We start from the raw sequence: 13,005 nt of genomic DNA on the forward strand, positions 1-13,005 counted from the left end.
TTTTCCTGCTGCTCTGGACAACTATATATATATAGGGAAAAGGTGATTTGCCAGCATATACATGGATGGAGAGAAGACCATTGGAAACCCAGTGTATCTGGGATCTTCTTTTGCGTTCAGCCCACATAGAGTTCTTGGGCATTATGGAAATGTCTAGACACTGAAGAAGTAGTAGTCAGTGAACATAGTCTGCCAACCCGTGAGGATACAATTAAAATTGATTCCCAAATCTCTGAGACATGCTTTAACCTAAAATTTAAATGTTTTGAAGCCACCTTTGAAGAGAACAAGCATGACGTGGCTACACTTACATATTTCATGATCAGTCCTATGGGCCTGGTTTAGTCATCTTTGCATCACTGTAATGAAAAGACCAAGGAGAACAACTTAGAGAAGGAAAAGTTTATTTTGGTTCCCAATTTCAGAGGGTAGGTCCTTCATCAGCCACCTCTACCATTCTGGGCCCTATGTGAGGCAGAACAACATGGCAGGAGTGTGTGACAGAGGAAGGCAGCTCAGGACATCACAGCCAGGAAGGTGATAGAGAGAGAGGGGAGAGCACTCTGCTCACCCAAAAGGCACACCTCCATTGACTTATGTCTTCCAGCAACACCCTACCTGTGTATACTTACTGCCGAGTTAATTTGTTAAAGTGTATTAATCCACTGGCAGGTTATAATTCATGATCTGTCATTTCACCTCTCAACAGCTTGCATTGTCTCACCCATGAGCCTTTGGGGGACATCACATATTCAACCTTAGCAGGGCCTCAGCATGTGTTCAGTGCAGTCATGGAAGAGATAATGGTAAAGAAGATGGAGCATGCCCAAGATTCTAATTATAGCCTGAGCTCTGTGGACCATTCCTACTCCTATTTCCATGGATGTCACTCTGACTCTTTCTGGCAGCTGTACTTTGTATTCAGAGGGGGATTGTGCATAGGGACATTCTATACCAGCACACTTATCCATATTAGCTGAAATCCAAATTCCCACTAAGAAATGCATACTTAAGTTGCTGTTTTGAGGATTCTACAAGGCAACTATATAAACTCCTTAAAAATTTAAATGTGTATGTAGGATTATGTAATAAGTCAGTAATGTAAAATGTGATAGTCAATAATCAATCCTTTGCCTCTTGCAAAATTCACCTATGTCCACTATCTATTCACCTTTCAAGTTTTATGCCTTTTGAGAGGCAACAGTGGGATCATGTGGGTATACCTAGCACTTGGTGGAGTCACTATGGGGCAGAGATAGTTTCCATAAACTGTGAATTTGGTGCATTCACCAGATTCATTTGCACTGTTCTGTATTTTCTTGATGACAAATTTCCCCCTTTGATTTGCGAACATCCCTTCGCTGTTTGCTGATTCCTTGCTGTGTATTCTATCTGCAAGTGAAGGAATAGAGCCAGATGAATGACAGCAACCCACAAACACACAACCCCTGCATTCACACCTCTTATCTGTATTTCATCACACAGTGTACACACTCATACTCAACCACACTTACATATGTGCCTGCACACTCATTCCCATACTCTCACCTTCACACTGGCAATGCAGTCACTAACACAACTGTCCTGTTCCACTCTGTGAATCACTGACAAATTCATCTTCTCTATGTGCATCCGACTCGTGTGTGTGTGTGTGTGTGTGTGTGTGTGTATGTTCTTATTGTTGCCAAAATTTTAATCTAAGTCACTGATGCCAATGCAATAATGAGGAAATTATTTGAGAAATAGAAAAGAGTAGTCTTATTATTTTACTAGCCAAAAACAAGCACAGGGCACTCCAGGGCACTCCTCTCCCAGAGAGTGGGATTCTGCCCTTAATGGGGAACAGGAAGTTCTTAAGGAAGTGATTAATCCAAGGGCTCCCTGTGTGTATGCAGGTGAGACTTACTCATTAATGTGGGAGATAGGCATTCCGTAGATCTTCTGGCCTACCTGTGAAGTCTGAAGTATTTGTTTTCCATTGTGGGTTTGTCCTCAAGAACAGATAACTTTTAGTGTGGGAAAAGTTCATCCTGTTTCCTGAGGTTAGGGTGAGGGGAAAGGACAAGAAGAAAATAAAAAAGTCCATTTTAAAATAAGCCTCAGTGGCAGAGCAGCAAGGGCTATGTATAAAGAATGGGGTGGACCACTGTGATATTTTCTCCAGGCCAGTGAATGTCACAAGAGGGTGGTCACTGTGCCCTTTCCATTCTTCCCAGCCAGTCACACCAACCAGGAGAGCAGCACACTGCAGCATTTAGACAGGTTCTGTTGTTTGATGTTGTGGGGTGTGATAAGAGAGTTGATGAGTGTGCAGGTACTCTGAGGGTGTTTGTGATCAAGAACGAGGGACACTGAGCACACATGGAGGTCTGTGTGTCAGATGAGGGGCTGGGGGCCTGTGGGTGGATGCTGCAGAGAGTACAGTAACAGGGAAATGGTGGAGGGGGAGAGGGTGGTGTGTCTAAGGTGCACTGGGGAGTTTAAGGGTGTGAATGGCAAAGTGTACATAAAAATTAAGGGGGTGACACAGTTGGGTTTCTAGTTCATAAAGGTGCAGCTGTCCTGGGGACAAAGGGCATGGTTGGGTTGGAGACCATGAGTTCAAGTGCCTGAATGGCAGGGGTTGGAAAAGTTCCAGTGCAGCTAATGTCCACAGGTGTTACAGGACACAGTGGAGGAAGTGCACAGGTGTTCCTTGAATTAAAGCTTATTTTGATGGAAAGCCAAACACACTGACATGTGGACAGATAACAGCAGGAATTTTCACTACTCTTAGCTACAAAGGATAAGAGGGTGCAGGTGAGTCACCAAATAGTAGCTCTTATAGACCAGGTAAGAGCCAGTGGGGATGACCTGAGTAGGGTAACAAGGTGAGGTTTGTCAGGGCCACCAGGCACTCTGTGCAGTGACTGGTCTGAACAATTTCTTGGGTTCTGGTTTTGACAGACTCTCCCTAGTTGTCTGGACCTAGTCCTTGGGAAATTTGGTCAGGTGCTTAGTAACCATGTGCATGAGAGCCCAGTTAGAGATGCTGCTTTAATGTGGAAATAATCAATTGGTCAAGAAAAGGAAATGACCATATTCTAGCCAGGAACTCAAAAGTCAAGACAGAAATTTAAATTGTGTGTGTTAGTGTCTGTGTGTGTGTATTAATGTCTAATATCTATTGATGATATGATGTCTGGGGCATTGGTAGTGTTATAAGATAATAGCAGAGGTTGGGGATGGAACCCATGACCTGTGTGCAGAGGATAATAGGACAGGGAGACATAATGGGACCTCTTGGCAATGTAGTCAAGTTGGAAGACAGGGGGCTGCTTAGGGTGGAGGTCCCAGAGGAAAAGTGCAGGTGTAGAGGAGGAGATGGGGTCTTGGTGTTTGATGCCATAAAAGGTTTGTGGCTGAAATCTTGAAAGATTGCCATGGAGGTAATTGGACCTGGGTTGAAGTCATCTGTATGTGCACAGATATTTATCAGTGTTGAAGAAATTCACATAAATGGAGGAAAGTGAGGACAGTGTGTTAATCCATTTTTGTTCTGTAACAAACACAGTAAGAAAACAAGTTAGAGTAGTAAAAAAATATTAGACTCATGGTTTACCTCTGTGTTTGCATTCCTCCAGTACTTTACCTTTGTGTCTCCATCACAGAGACACAGATGTCTAGATGTAGGTCACTAGCCCACAAGGAAGAGGATTCTCACCACCAGTCTCATGCCATCCTCAGGTTTCTGATCACCTTTGTACTCACCTAAATACAGATCAGGTCACATCCTGCTGTACACTGAGCAGTGACACATAAGATTTCATTATATGAATTGTGGGGTGTACAGAAACAATGTGTAGGTATAGATATCATTCAAAAGTCATATTTTCAAAATGTAGCCCTAGTTTTGCAAAACAACAAGAAATCTGCCTAGAGAAGTTGAAGAAGACGTATTGTTTCTTTCTCTGGCAAATTTTGAATCCTCCATCACAGGTTTCACCCTCTTTCAGAAATGCCACTCACTCTATTGATATGAAGTTGACAGTTACACCCAGAGAGAGAAATGTGCATCAGTGTTTATAGGAGCTCTATCATAATGTCCTAACAAGGGAAGCTGTCAGGTGGTCCTCAACAGGAGCGTGGAGTGAAGAGCTGTGGCTGTCAAGAGGATGGGATATCATTTAGCAGTGAGGATCAATGAGCTATCAAGTCAGGAAAACACATTTGAGGAACCTAAAAAAGTATAATCCTAAATGAAAAAAGATAGTCTGAAAGGCTGCACATTGAAGAGCTTTTATCTTTAGTCTATTATAGACAGACCATGAAAGTCAGAGTCTGTTAGATGACATGAAGAGGAGAAGGGATGGTAGGTACTGCCCAGGGGATCTCTAAGGTGCTGAAAATTCAGTAGGATATAGTAAATTTGAACCCATAACCTTATTGACTTTCCATTCTCTATGCTGGTACAAAAAATCATGAACTCCAAAGTAAACAAGGAACTTCAATTAAAAATACATTTTGTGTCACACATTGTGATAGCTGTAAATCTTATCAATATGTTATCAATATGTTACAGTTATAGGGACTGTGTGCTAGGAGCAGGGTGTATTAGGACTCTGTACTATGAGATCAAACATTTGTTAAATACAGAATGCTTTTAGAAAAATAAATTATTAATGTAAAGTTATATAATGCATAAAAACCAAGTGTATATTACCTTGGAATTGCACGGTGCAGTCACTATTTTATAAGCAGTATCATTTAGAAAACTAAGCAACTAAAGAAGAACAACCTCATTAGGGCATGAATAGATGAATAAGAGGATTGAACAGCACTCCACCCACATTTGTGATAAAAACGCCCAGTTGATGCTATAAATGGCCACTTTCTTAATAAGACAGTTAAGCACCACCCAGAAGGAAACAGTCCTGGAGCCCTAAACCTGCTCCAGGACAGCAGTGGCTGCATGCCCTGGGAGGATGTGGAAGGTTACCCTGAGGTGAAAGTAAATGAACCCCATTGGACTTTCATCCCAACAGTCCTACTCAGAGCCCAGTACTTCACCTATGGGAACTGCTCTGATCTTTCCCATGTTCCTACCTGCAACACCAACATTATGTTTATAGATTTATTGGCTCTCATAAGAATAAAACTGAGCCTCATGTATGATTTTGATTTATATAGTAGTAAGAGCTACTTTTTAAGTTTGTAGATGAGGCCAGGAGTGGTGTTTACTCACATAATCCCAGAAGCTAGGAAAGCTGACTCAGAAGGATCACATGTTCATAACCAACCTGAGCAAGTTAGCAAGTCCTTAACCAGCTCAGCAAGACAGTTTGTCAAAATTAAAATATATGTATTTTATATATAAAATATTAATATATATATAAATATATATATATGAATTAGTGATGTGGGTGTGTGGTTCAGTGCCTCTGGGTTCAATAACCAGAACAGGGGGAATAAAGAGTGTGTAATGAGTGACCATACATCTGTGTATTGAAAGACATATGTTGATATTTTAACAAAATATGAGAGTGTAAGACTATATTGCTACTGTTGCAGAGATTTTAGCTAAAGATGTGTGATTCCTAGATGAGAAATCCAGCACTTCCTTGCTTGTGGCACAGAAGGCAGCAGGAAGATTGTGCTCCCACCCTCTTCCCTTTCTCCCACCAACTGCAGTCTGTGTGTTGTGGAGTGGACCTGGTGGACTCTGCACAGGAAAGGAGTTCGTATCACTCCAGAGAATTCCTGCACACACCGAAACAAACCTTTCAAGGAAAATGCTGAGTAAACCTACGTTGTTTCTAGCCCCTGAGAGAGATATCATCATTACTTTGTTTTTCTGAAAACAATTCTCTTCCTTATTCCAGGAGTGGATGCCAAGTCTGACTCCCCAAGCTCTGTTTTCACCACTATCTAACAAATTGTAGTACTGAACAAAACCTTACTGGATGTTATAAACTTACTGATAATCTAAGGGTAATTATCCTCCAACAATGTCCACCAACCATTTCTTCACTGCATTTACTTCAGGCGAACATTCTAGGAGTGCAGCTCTTGGTCCACCTTGGTGATGCAAATGACTTTAAGGACTTGGAACTAATCATTCCATCTGCCTCCAACAACATGAGCTGGCACAGCACTCTACAGGATGCTCCGCATAGGGTGAGGACCACCAGTTCTGTTCCCCTCTACCATGACCATGTGGGATCCAGTCATCCAGCTGAGGTCGACTACAGTACCTTTTAGGGTTAGAAAGTGAAGTAATTTTTGTCATCCTTTCTCTATTGATGATGTGAGTGTGAAGAACAATGTAACACTTAAACATTTGTGCAAAAACAGAAAACATATATTTATGATATAATTAGGCTACTTTTAAATAATATTTTGAACCTGGTGATTTAGCCTAGGAATACTTTGCACCACAGCTTCATCTCCAGTTTCTATTGTTCTTTATTTTTGAGACAGAGTCTAAGTTGTTGAGACTGTCCTTCTACTTAACATCCTCCTCTCTTGATCTCCCAGGATTTTAGGTGTTTTCCACAGCACACAGCAGGATTTTGTATTTTGTATGCAGACAAAGCAGAGCCTGGAGAGAGAGGATATGGTGGATTCATGGCTCTGGAGAACAAAGGGGCTGACAGTGTGAAAACACAGTGAAATTAGGTCATTGATGTTCACCACCCACTGAATGGGGTTGGAATGTAGAGCAATATATAGATGTCATAGGGAGGAGAGTGTGTGGAAAGTCACAAAGGTGCACACCAGGACAATGATTCTCTGGGTGGCTCTGGATTCAGGAGATGTTCTGGAGGAAACTTTAATGCTGTGAATGTGCTGAACCCATTGCTTGTGCCTATGCAGAATGAGGATCATGGAGCCACTGGACCAGATCATGAGCATGGAAAATACAACTTCAGGGAATACAATTAGTGCTGTATATAATGAGTCTGTGATTTTGTCATGGTCCATGTGTGAACAGTATCCATGATCTCTTATGTTTGATATGTTTTTAGTACTCCATTTGCCGAGCACATAGAGAGGAAAAATGGAATTTACCACCATGTACAGGATCCAGCAAAGAGAAATTGAGAAGCTGATGTACCTTGGAGCTTTTCTTTTGAGATCCTTCCAACAGGAGTTCTTGGGGCTGATGGTGATGTTCTGGAAGATGCTCAAGAGGCAGGTGATGACAATGGAAATACTTTTGCCCACTCTCTGAATATACAAAATGAGTTTGCACCCAAAATCACTAAGGAACTATTTTCACCCAAATGCTGTCATTGTCTGGGGAATTCCCCTAGTGAGAATGACCAGCAGGTTGGCTATCATCAGGTGCCTGAGGATTACATCTGTGGATCTCAATGTGCTCTCACTGCAGGAAAGGACTAAATGATGATAGAGCAGACAGAAATTTCCCAGTGTTCCAACAGCAACCTCTGATAAGAGCATCAGTCCTATTGCCACATTCCTGGAGGCCATTCTGTCATTCAGCACATTGTCCTTTACATTATGGCAGCAGTCTTTCCTGTGAGCAAATTGACTCATTAACAATAGCAGTACCCAAGCACTATGGTGCGTGCCTCTACCTACCTGCTACCTGTGTGGCTGAGGAAAGAGAATCTCTGGAGCCTAGGAGTTTGAATAAAGCCTGGCAAACATACTGAGATCCACATCTTCAAATAATTTTGACACCAAGAGTGACTTCCCTTGCATGTGCCTGTGGAATTGCAAACCTTAGGATTCACATGTTGCTGGGTAGAATTAACAGTAGGTCTTATTAAAAAAATAAGCCCATTTTATCAGATGATGTTAACCTGGGAGGAGCAATGACAAGTGAGAGCAACTGCATAGAAAGAATATAGCATTTAATGTTTCAGAGTGAATTGATATTTACTAGTAACATTGAAAAAATATCTCAATCACCAACAACACCATACAACAAATTAACTCTCAGTGGATTTCTGACCTAAATTTAAAGATAAGCAATGACATTTTTACAGTAAGAAAAAAATATTTCTGTAGTTTTAGGAAAGAATATGTGTATTAAACAGCACAGAAACATCAAGTTTTACATAAATTTCTGGACTCTTTTTTTCTGCTTTTCACTCTGCTTTCCTGCCAGATGCCTTTCTTAAATTCCAATTCCCTTTACTTTTAAGGTTTAATACTGTATTCTGAAACTGGACCATTGAATTTTCTATTTCTCACACTGTCATTCCAGGAATTAAATATTCAAGGAATCTATAAGTGAATTATTCAAAAATATTACTTTGTTCCTAAACAATGCAACATGGAACAGTAATAAATGACAAATTAGCTTATTATAGGCTACAATATTCCATGCATTGATAGATACATTGGTGAAACCTCCAGTAATTTAGCAGGATTTATGGAGAGCATTTCAATACAAATGATATATCAATAGAAACTGGAGGATGCGAATTCTGCTGCATTGAATTATTTGAAATAAAAAGGAAAAATTCCTGAATTTGTGAGTAATGTTGGAATCTTACTAAATTAGTTAAATTTTAAGATTATTTTGGTGCTGGGAACCATGGTCCAGTTATCATCATTATATTCTTACCTTCTCTTCTTTGTCCAGCAGGGAGGACAGTCTTGCCATAGCCAGCACAGCACAGGGATTCAGAGGAGACAGGATTCCTGTCTCCCCTATGTAAACTGTAGTGCAGAGTTGACAAAGAATATCTTTTATTCCACAAACTGTCCCAGTCCTGGTTTCTGTGGAGGATGAGGTGAGCCTCAGTTCCATCCACATCTTAACTATAGGCATGAAGGAATTACAGCCATTTAAGAGCAGGTTTGTTGCTAACTGCAGTCCTTAATCCCCTTCCAAATCAGAATTTAATATTGATGATTTTTTCACCTATAAACATCCTCAGTGATGATTTTCATAAATAATTTTAGGACTTATGAGGAACTGGCATCAGGTCATGGACACTTCTCCTTTTAGTACTGAGCTCACAGTGAAGGAATTATTTTTCAACTTCTCTACATTTCCACTGAATCTGTTCCTACCCCAGAATACCTCTGCAGACATGATTATATACTTAGACTACCTTTCCTTATTGACTGCTGAAATAAAAGAATAAAATTGAAAATATTCACTATGCTTCTTCTGTGCAAGGAGATGGGCTTACCTGAGGTCTGGACAGCCAGCATGGAGAAAGGAAGGCAGCTGCACCTGAGATAAAGATGGTGCTCCTGTGACCTCACTTCCCCTCAGGACTGCAATTGTCACTTCACCTGTAGAGGCAATGACACTGCAGGCCTGGGGAGCCCAGGACATTGCTGAAGAACATTCTCCACACTTGCTAATGACTATGGCAATTATGAGTTCCTTGTTAGTAACTTCAAAATAAGTGTTGAGACATTTTGAAGAGGCTGTTGCTTTTCCATGATCCCTGGAGGCTGACAGGGTCTCCTATGGAAGGATCAGGAAATAGTGAGGTGTGACCTATGAGGAAGTTTCAAAGGTTCTCTGCATCTCACTTGACTCCAGGTTTTCCTGACTTCTGGACCCCAAATCTTACCAGTTATGCTTTATTTTCCCTCCTCCTCCATTCCCATTCTCTTTTGGAAAAGGCTGAGACCTGGATGTAGGTCTATGCAGTGGCCCTGTGGCCACATCTCCAGGCAGGCAAGGGTAAAATGAGTGAAGACCACACCCAGGAGAAGTGCTCCTGATTGTGACATCTTATGTTGTCATCACATCATCCCTTTGTGATGGAGATATTCACTAGGAAGGAAAGACTCAGTCAGAGAGTCCACAGCATTGGTTACTTAGAGCATCTACTGAGAGGCACTGAGTGGAGGCATCAGCAGGTGAAGACTTATGCACAGGGAACCGTTCCCAATGTTTGAAAGGACCTGGGTTTCAGTGTTGAGGAGCGGGGCATGTTGAAAACAGCTCCCAGGCAGATATGCAGAAAGACCTTATCCATTGTTTTTCATGGAGTCTTGCAGGAGCTACCACAGCTTGTAGATGCTCAAAGATGAGACATTTAAACATGACTCTATGAAGCTCCTGTGCTCTGTGGTTTATCAGCAGCTGATTCAAGTGACAGAGTTAGAGAAGACATTAGTGGATCATAAACAGCAGCTGGCAGAGCGACAGCAAGACATCCAGCATGCATGTATGCAATCCACAGGGTCAACTCCAACCTTCAAACCTGCAGGAGAAGATGTAATACAAGGAGTACCTGGAGTAAGTGGGCTCCCTACAGTCAGTCACAGGGACCATGTGGGGAGGATGATCTGGACCCCTGGGGGGCATTTCATCCTATGTTCCAGTGCCCCTTGTTCTAGAGTGACACTCCCGCCTATATTGTCAATGGACTGAAAATTCTCAGGAACTTGCCGGACCACGGTCACTGACACTAGAAACAAGACATATAGACCAGCACTACTGTGGTAACTACATGACCACACAACTCCTTCGCAAGCAGGCTGCTCTCCTGATTGCCTGAGAACCAACCTTTGGGTGATGACCTGCAGCATTAGATCAACACCTGTCATGACATTTTCATGTTGTGGAGGAGACACAAGAGAGCTGACCAGCTATCAGGAAGAGAGGGACATTATAAGAGCCCATCCTCTGGAAAGATGGGCCTTGAGTCCCCACTCTCCTTAATGCCTCAGCTGAGTTTGTCTCACTCATCTCCCACTCTTCTGGCACTGAATTGCTCTGAAGCCCTGTGCACAGCCTTTCATGGCAGACACCCAGATTCCTGCCCTTTCCAGTTTTTCATCCTATTAAATGTCTGTAAATTCTCAGTCTGGAGGGGAATGTACCCACCTTTTTATTTTCTGGCTAGGGTCCCTGGATCCAGGGGTTTTCAGAAAGCTCAAAGAGATTTATTTCACTGAGGGGAAAAGGATGGACAGAGGAATCTCTAATCATCCCTCTCCTCCTAATCCAGGGCAGCAGAGCAGGCTGCCTGTTGATTCTAAGCAGCAGTAACAGGCAGCTCTGGGGTGAGAAGCGGCAGTAAGTGTGGACCCAAAACATGAGAAGTAAATATGGTTCCAGTCACTGGCCATGACTCATAGCCCTTAGGGGAAGACTGGGCCTCTGTGCCAAGCACATTCCTGTTCAGCCCACCCTAAATGTGCAGGTTCATGCTGGGTCTGCAGTTGCACAGGGTGGAAGGCTTATGATTTCCAGAGGAGCTGTTTCCCACTTTCTCATAATGAGGGCTGACATGCTTGCTGGTGGTTTTGACTGTGGGCTTCAAGTGCTCAGCAAGAAGCTGCTCTCTGGGTTTTGCTGAAATCAGGTAAACACACTCTTTTGTGGCATGTCTATAATAGTGCCAGAGAACTCTCTCCAATCCTGTGTTCTCTTTTGTAATTACCTATTTTCAAAATTTCCCTAGGCAGATTTTTTTCAATTGGTTCTCTTCAGTTATTCATGAAAGTAGAATCCAGTTTGACATAATTATAAAACCATGGAATATATTTTGTTCTATTCAGTCCCAAGTACCTCTCATTCCCTTTTCCTCTCCCACCCACTGCTACCTTTCCTGTACTGATTTTTTTTTTACTGTTTTCACAGATTTTTTTAAATCAATTTCCTTTGAATGTACAGGATGGTGAGCTTCCCTGTGGTATATTCCTATATGTACACAGGAAATTCATGTCAGATTCATTTAACTGTTCCTCCTTTTCCAATCACCCTCCCTACTCTTCATTCCCTTCATCTTCTCCATTGAACTTCGATCCTTTCTTTGCCCCCCACCCTTATTGTGGATTATCTTCCACTTAGCAGATAAAACCTTTGACCTTTGGTTTGGGGGATTGTCATAATTTGCTTAGCATGATAGTCTCCAGATCCATTCATCCGTTTACTAGCAAATGTCATAAAGTCATTCTTTGTGTCTGAGACACACTCCATTGTGTGTATATAAGCCTTGTTTTCTTTATTCTCTCCTCTGTTGAGGACCCTAGGTTGCTTCCAAAACTTATCTATTGTTAACTGAGCTGTTTTAAACTTTGTGTTGCAGTACTGTAGTATGATGATTTTAAACCACTTGGATACATGCCAAGAAGTGGACTAAATGGGTAAAATGTGGTTCCTTTCCTAGTTTTCTTCAGGAATCTCATAAAAATGTTTCTGGAATGATTGCACCAATAGGCGGTCCCACCAATGATATATGAGTGTATTGGACTGCTTCTGTGCATATTTCACAAAAGGCATCTATACTCCATTATATTTTTAGAATGCCCTGGTTATGCTTACCTGACTTACTAGCTTTATCACATTGTTGGCATGTCAATTAATTATTTTAAGAAAGGAAAAAGAAGAATTATCAACAAATATGTTCATTTTTAATTTTCATATCCCAAAGTGGTATTCTTTTAAAATATTCAGCAAAAACAAAAACAAAATATAGAATCACTCAAAACATCTGTTAAGGATGTCTAATGAGGTGGGAATAAAAGAGTTAAAGTTTACATTAGATGTCATTGTATTCATTTCTATAACAGAATGTAAATTATATTGTAAATGAGGATATGGGAACATTCTAGGAAAATGACTTTACATATATTGCTTAGCAGTGGTAGAAATCTTAACAGAACACTGTCTCCAGCAGACAGGTATTACTAACAGTCCCTGATGAATAAAAGAAGCAGCATTAGGTGGATCAACTAGCAAAATCTATCATTTTTATGTAGCCTCAACTCAACAGGGTGGCTATCAGAATCACCTACACTGTGTCTGCTGAGAAATAAAGCACATTCATTGGTCAAGTAATTACTGAAGGAATACAAAATGTAATGTTCAAAACTCAGTCCTTTGTTTCTGCAGTGCTGTCTTCCATCTTGTATCCATTGAAAGGTTTGAGGGACACAGGCCACACAGAATCACTACTGATCCACTAGTACATCTGGGGTTTCAATAAATAACCCTAAAGTTTAGTAACTTCTTGAAACTCATAGAAATCAGTTAGGTTCCTTGTTCTGGTTCACTGCAGGGAAGGGATGTAGGTA

General features: G+C 41.4%; 1 protein-coding gene across 1 annotated transcript in view; it reads right to left on the reverse strand.

Annotated features, from left to right (window-relative positions):
- Positions 1-6,714: 6,714 nt before the first annotated feature.
- LOC306648537 (vomeronasal type-1 receptor 4-like) overlaps positions 6,715-13,005 on the reverse strand; it is a gene marked incomplete at both ends in the record, with an annotated part of 89,248 nt that continues 82,957 nt past the window's right edge. The window contains one exon of the mRNA XM_079118722.1: positions 6,715-7,209. Coding sequence (XP_078974848.1) covers positions 6,715-7,209 — 495 coding nt within the window. The remainder of the gene's footprint in view (positions 7,210-13,005) is intronic.

The sequence above is a fragment of the Sciurus vulgaris genome, assembly GCF_902686455.1.
Source record: "Sciurus vulgaris genome assembly, chromosome: 17".
Classification (NCBI taxonomy): domain Eukaryota; kingdom Metazoa; phylum Chordata; class Mammalia; order Rodentia; family Sciuridae; genus Sciurus; species Sciurus vulgaris.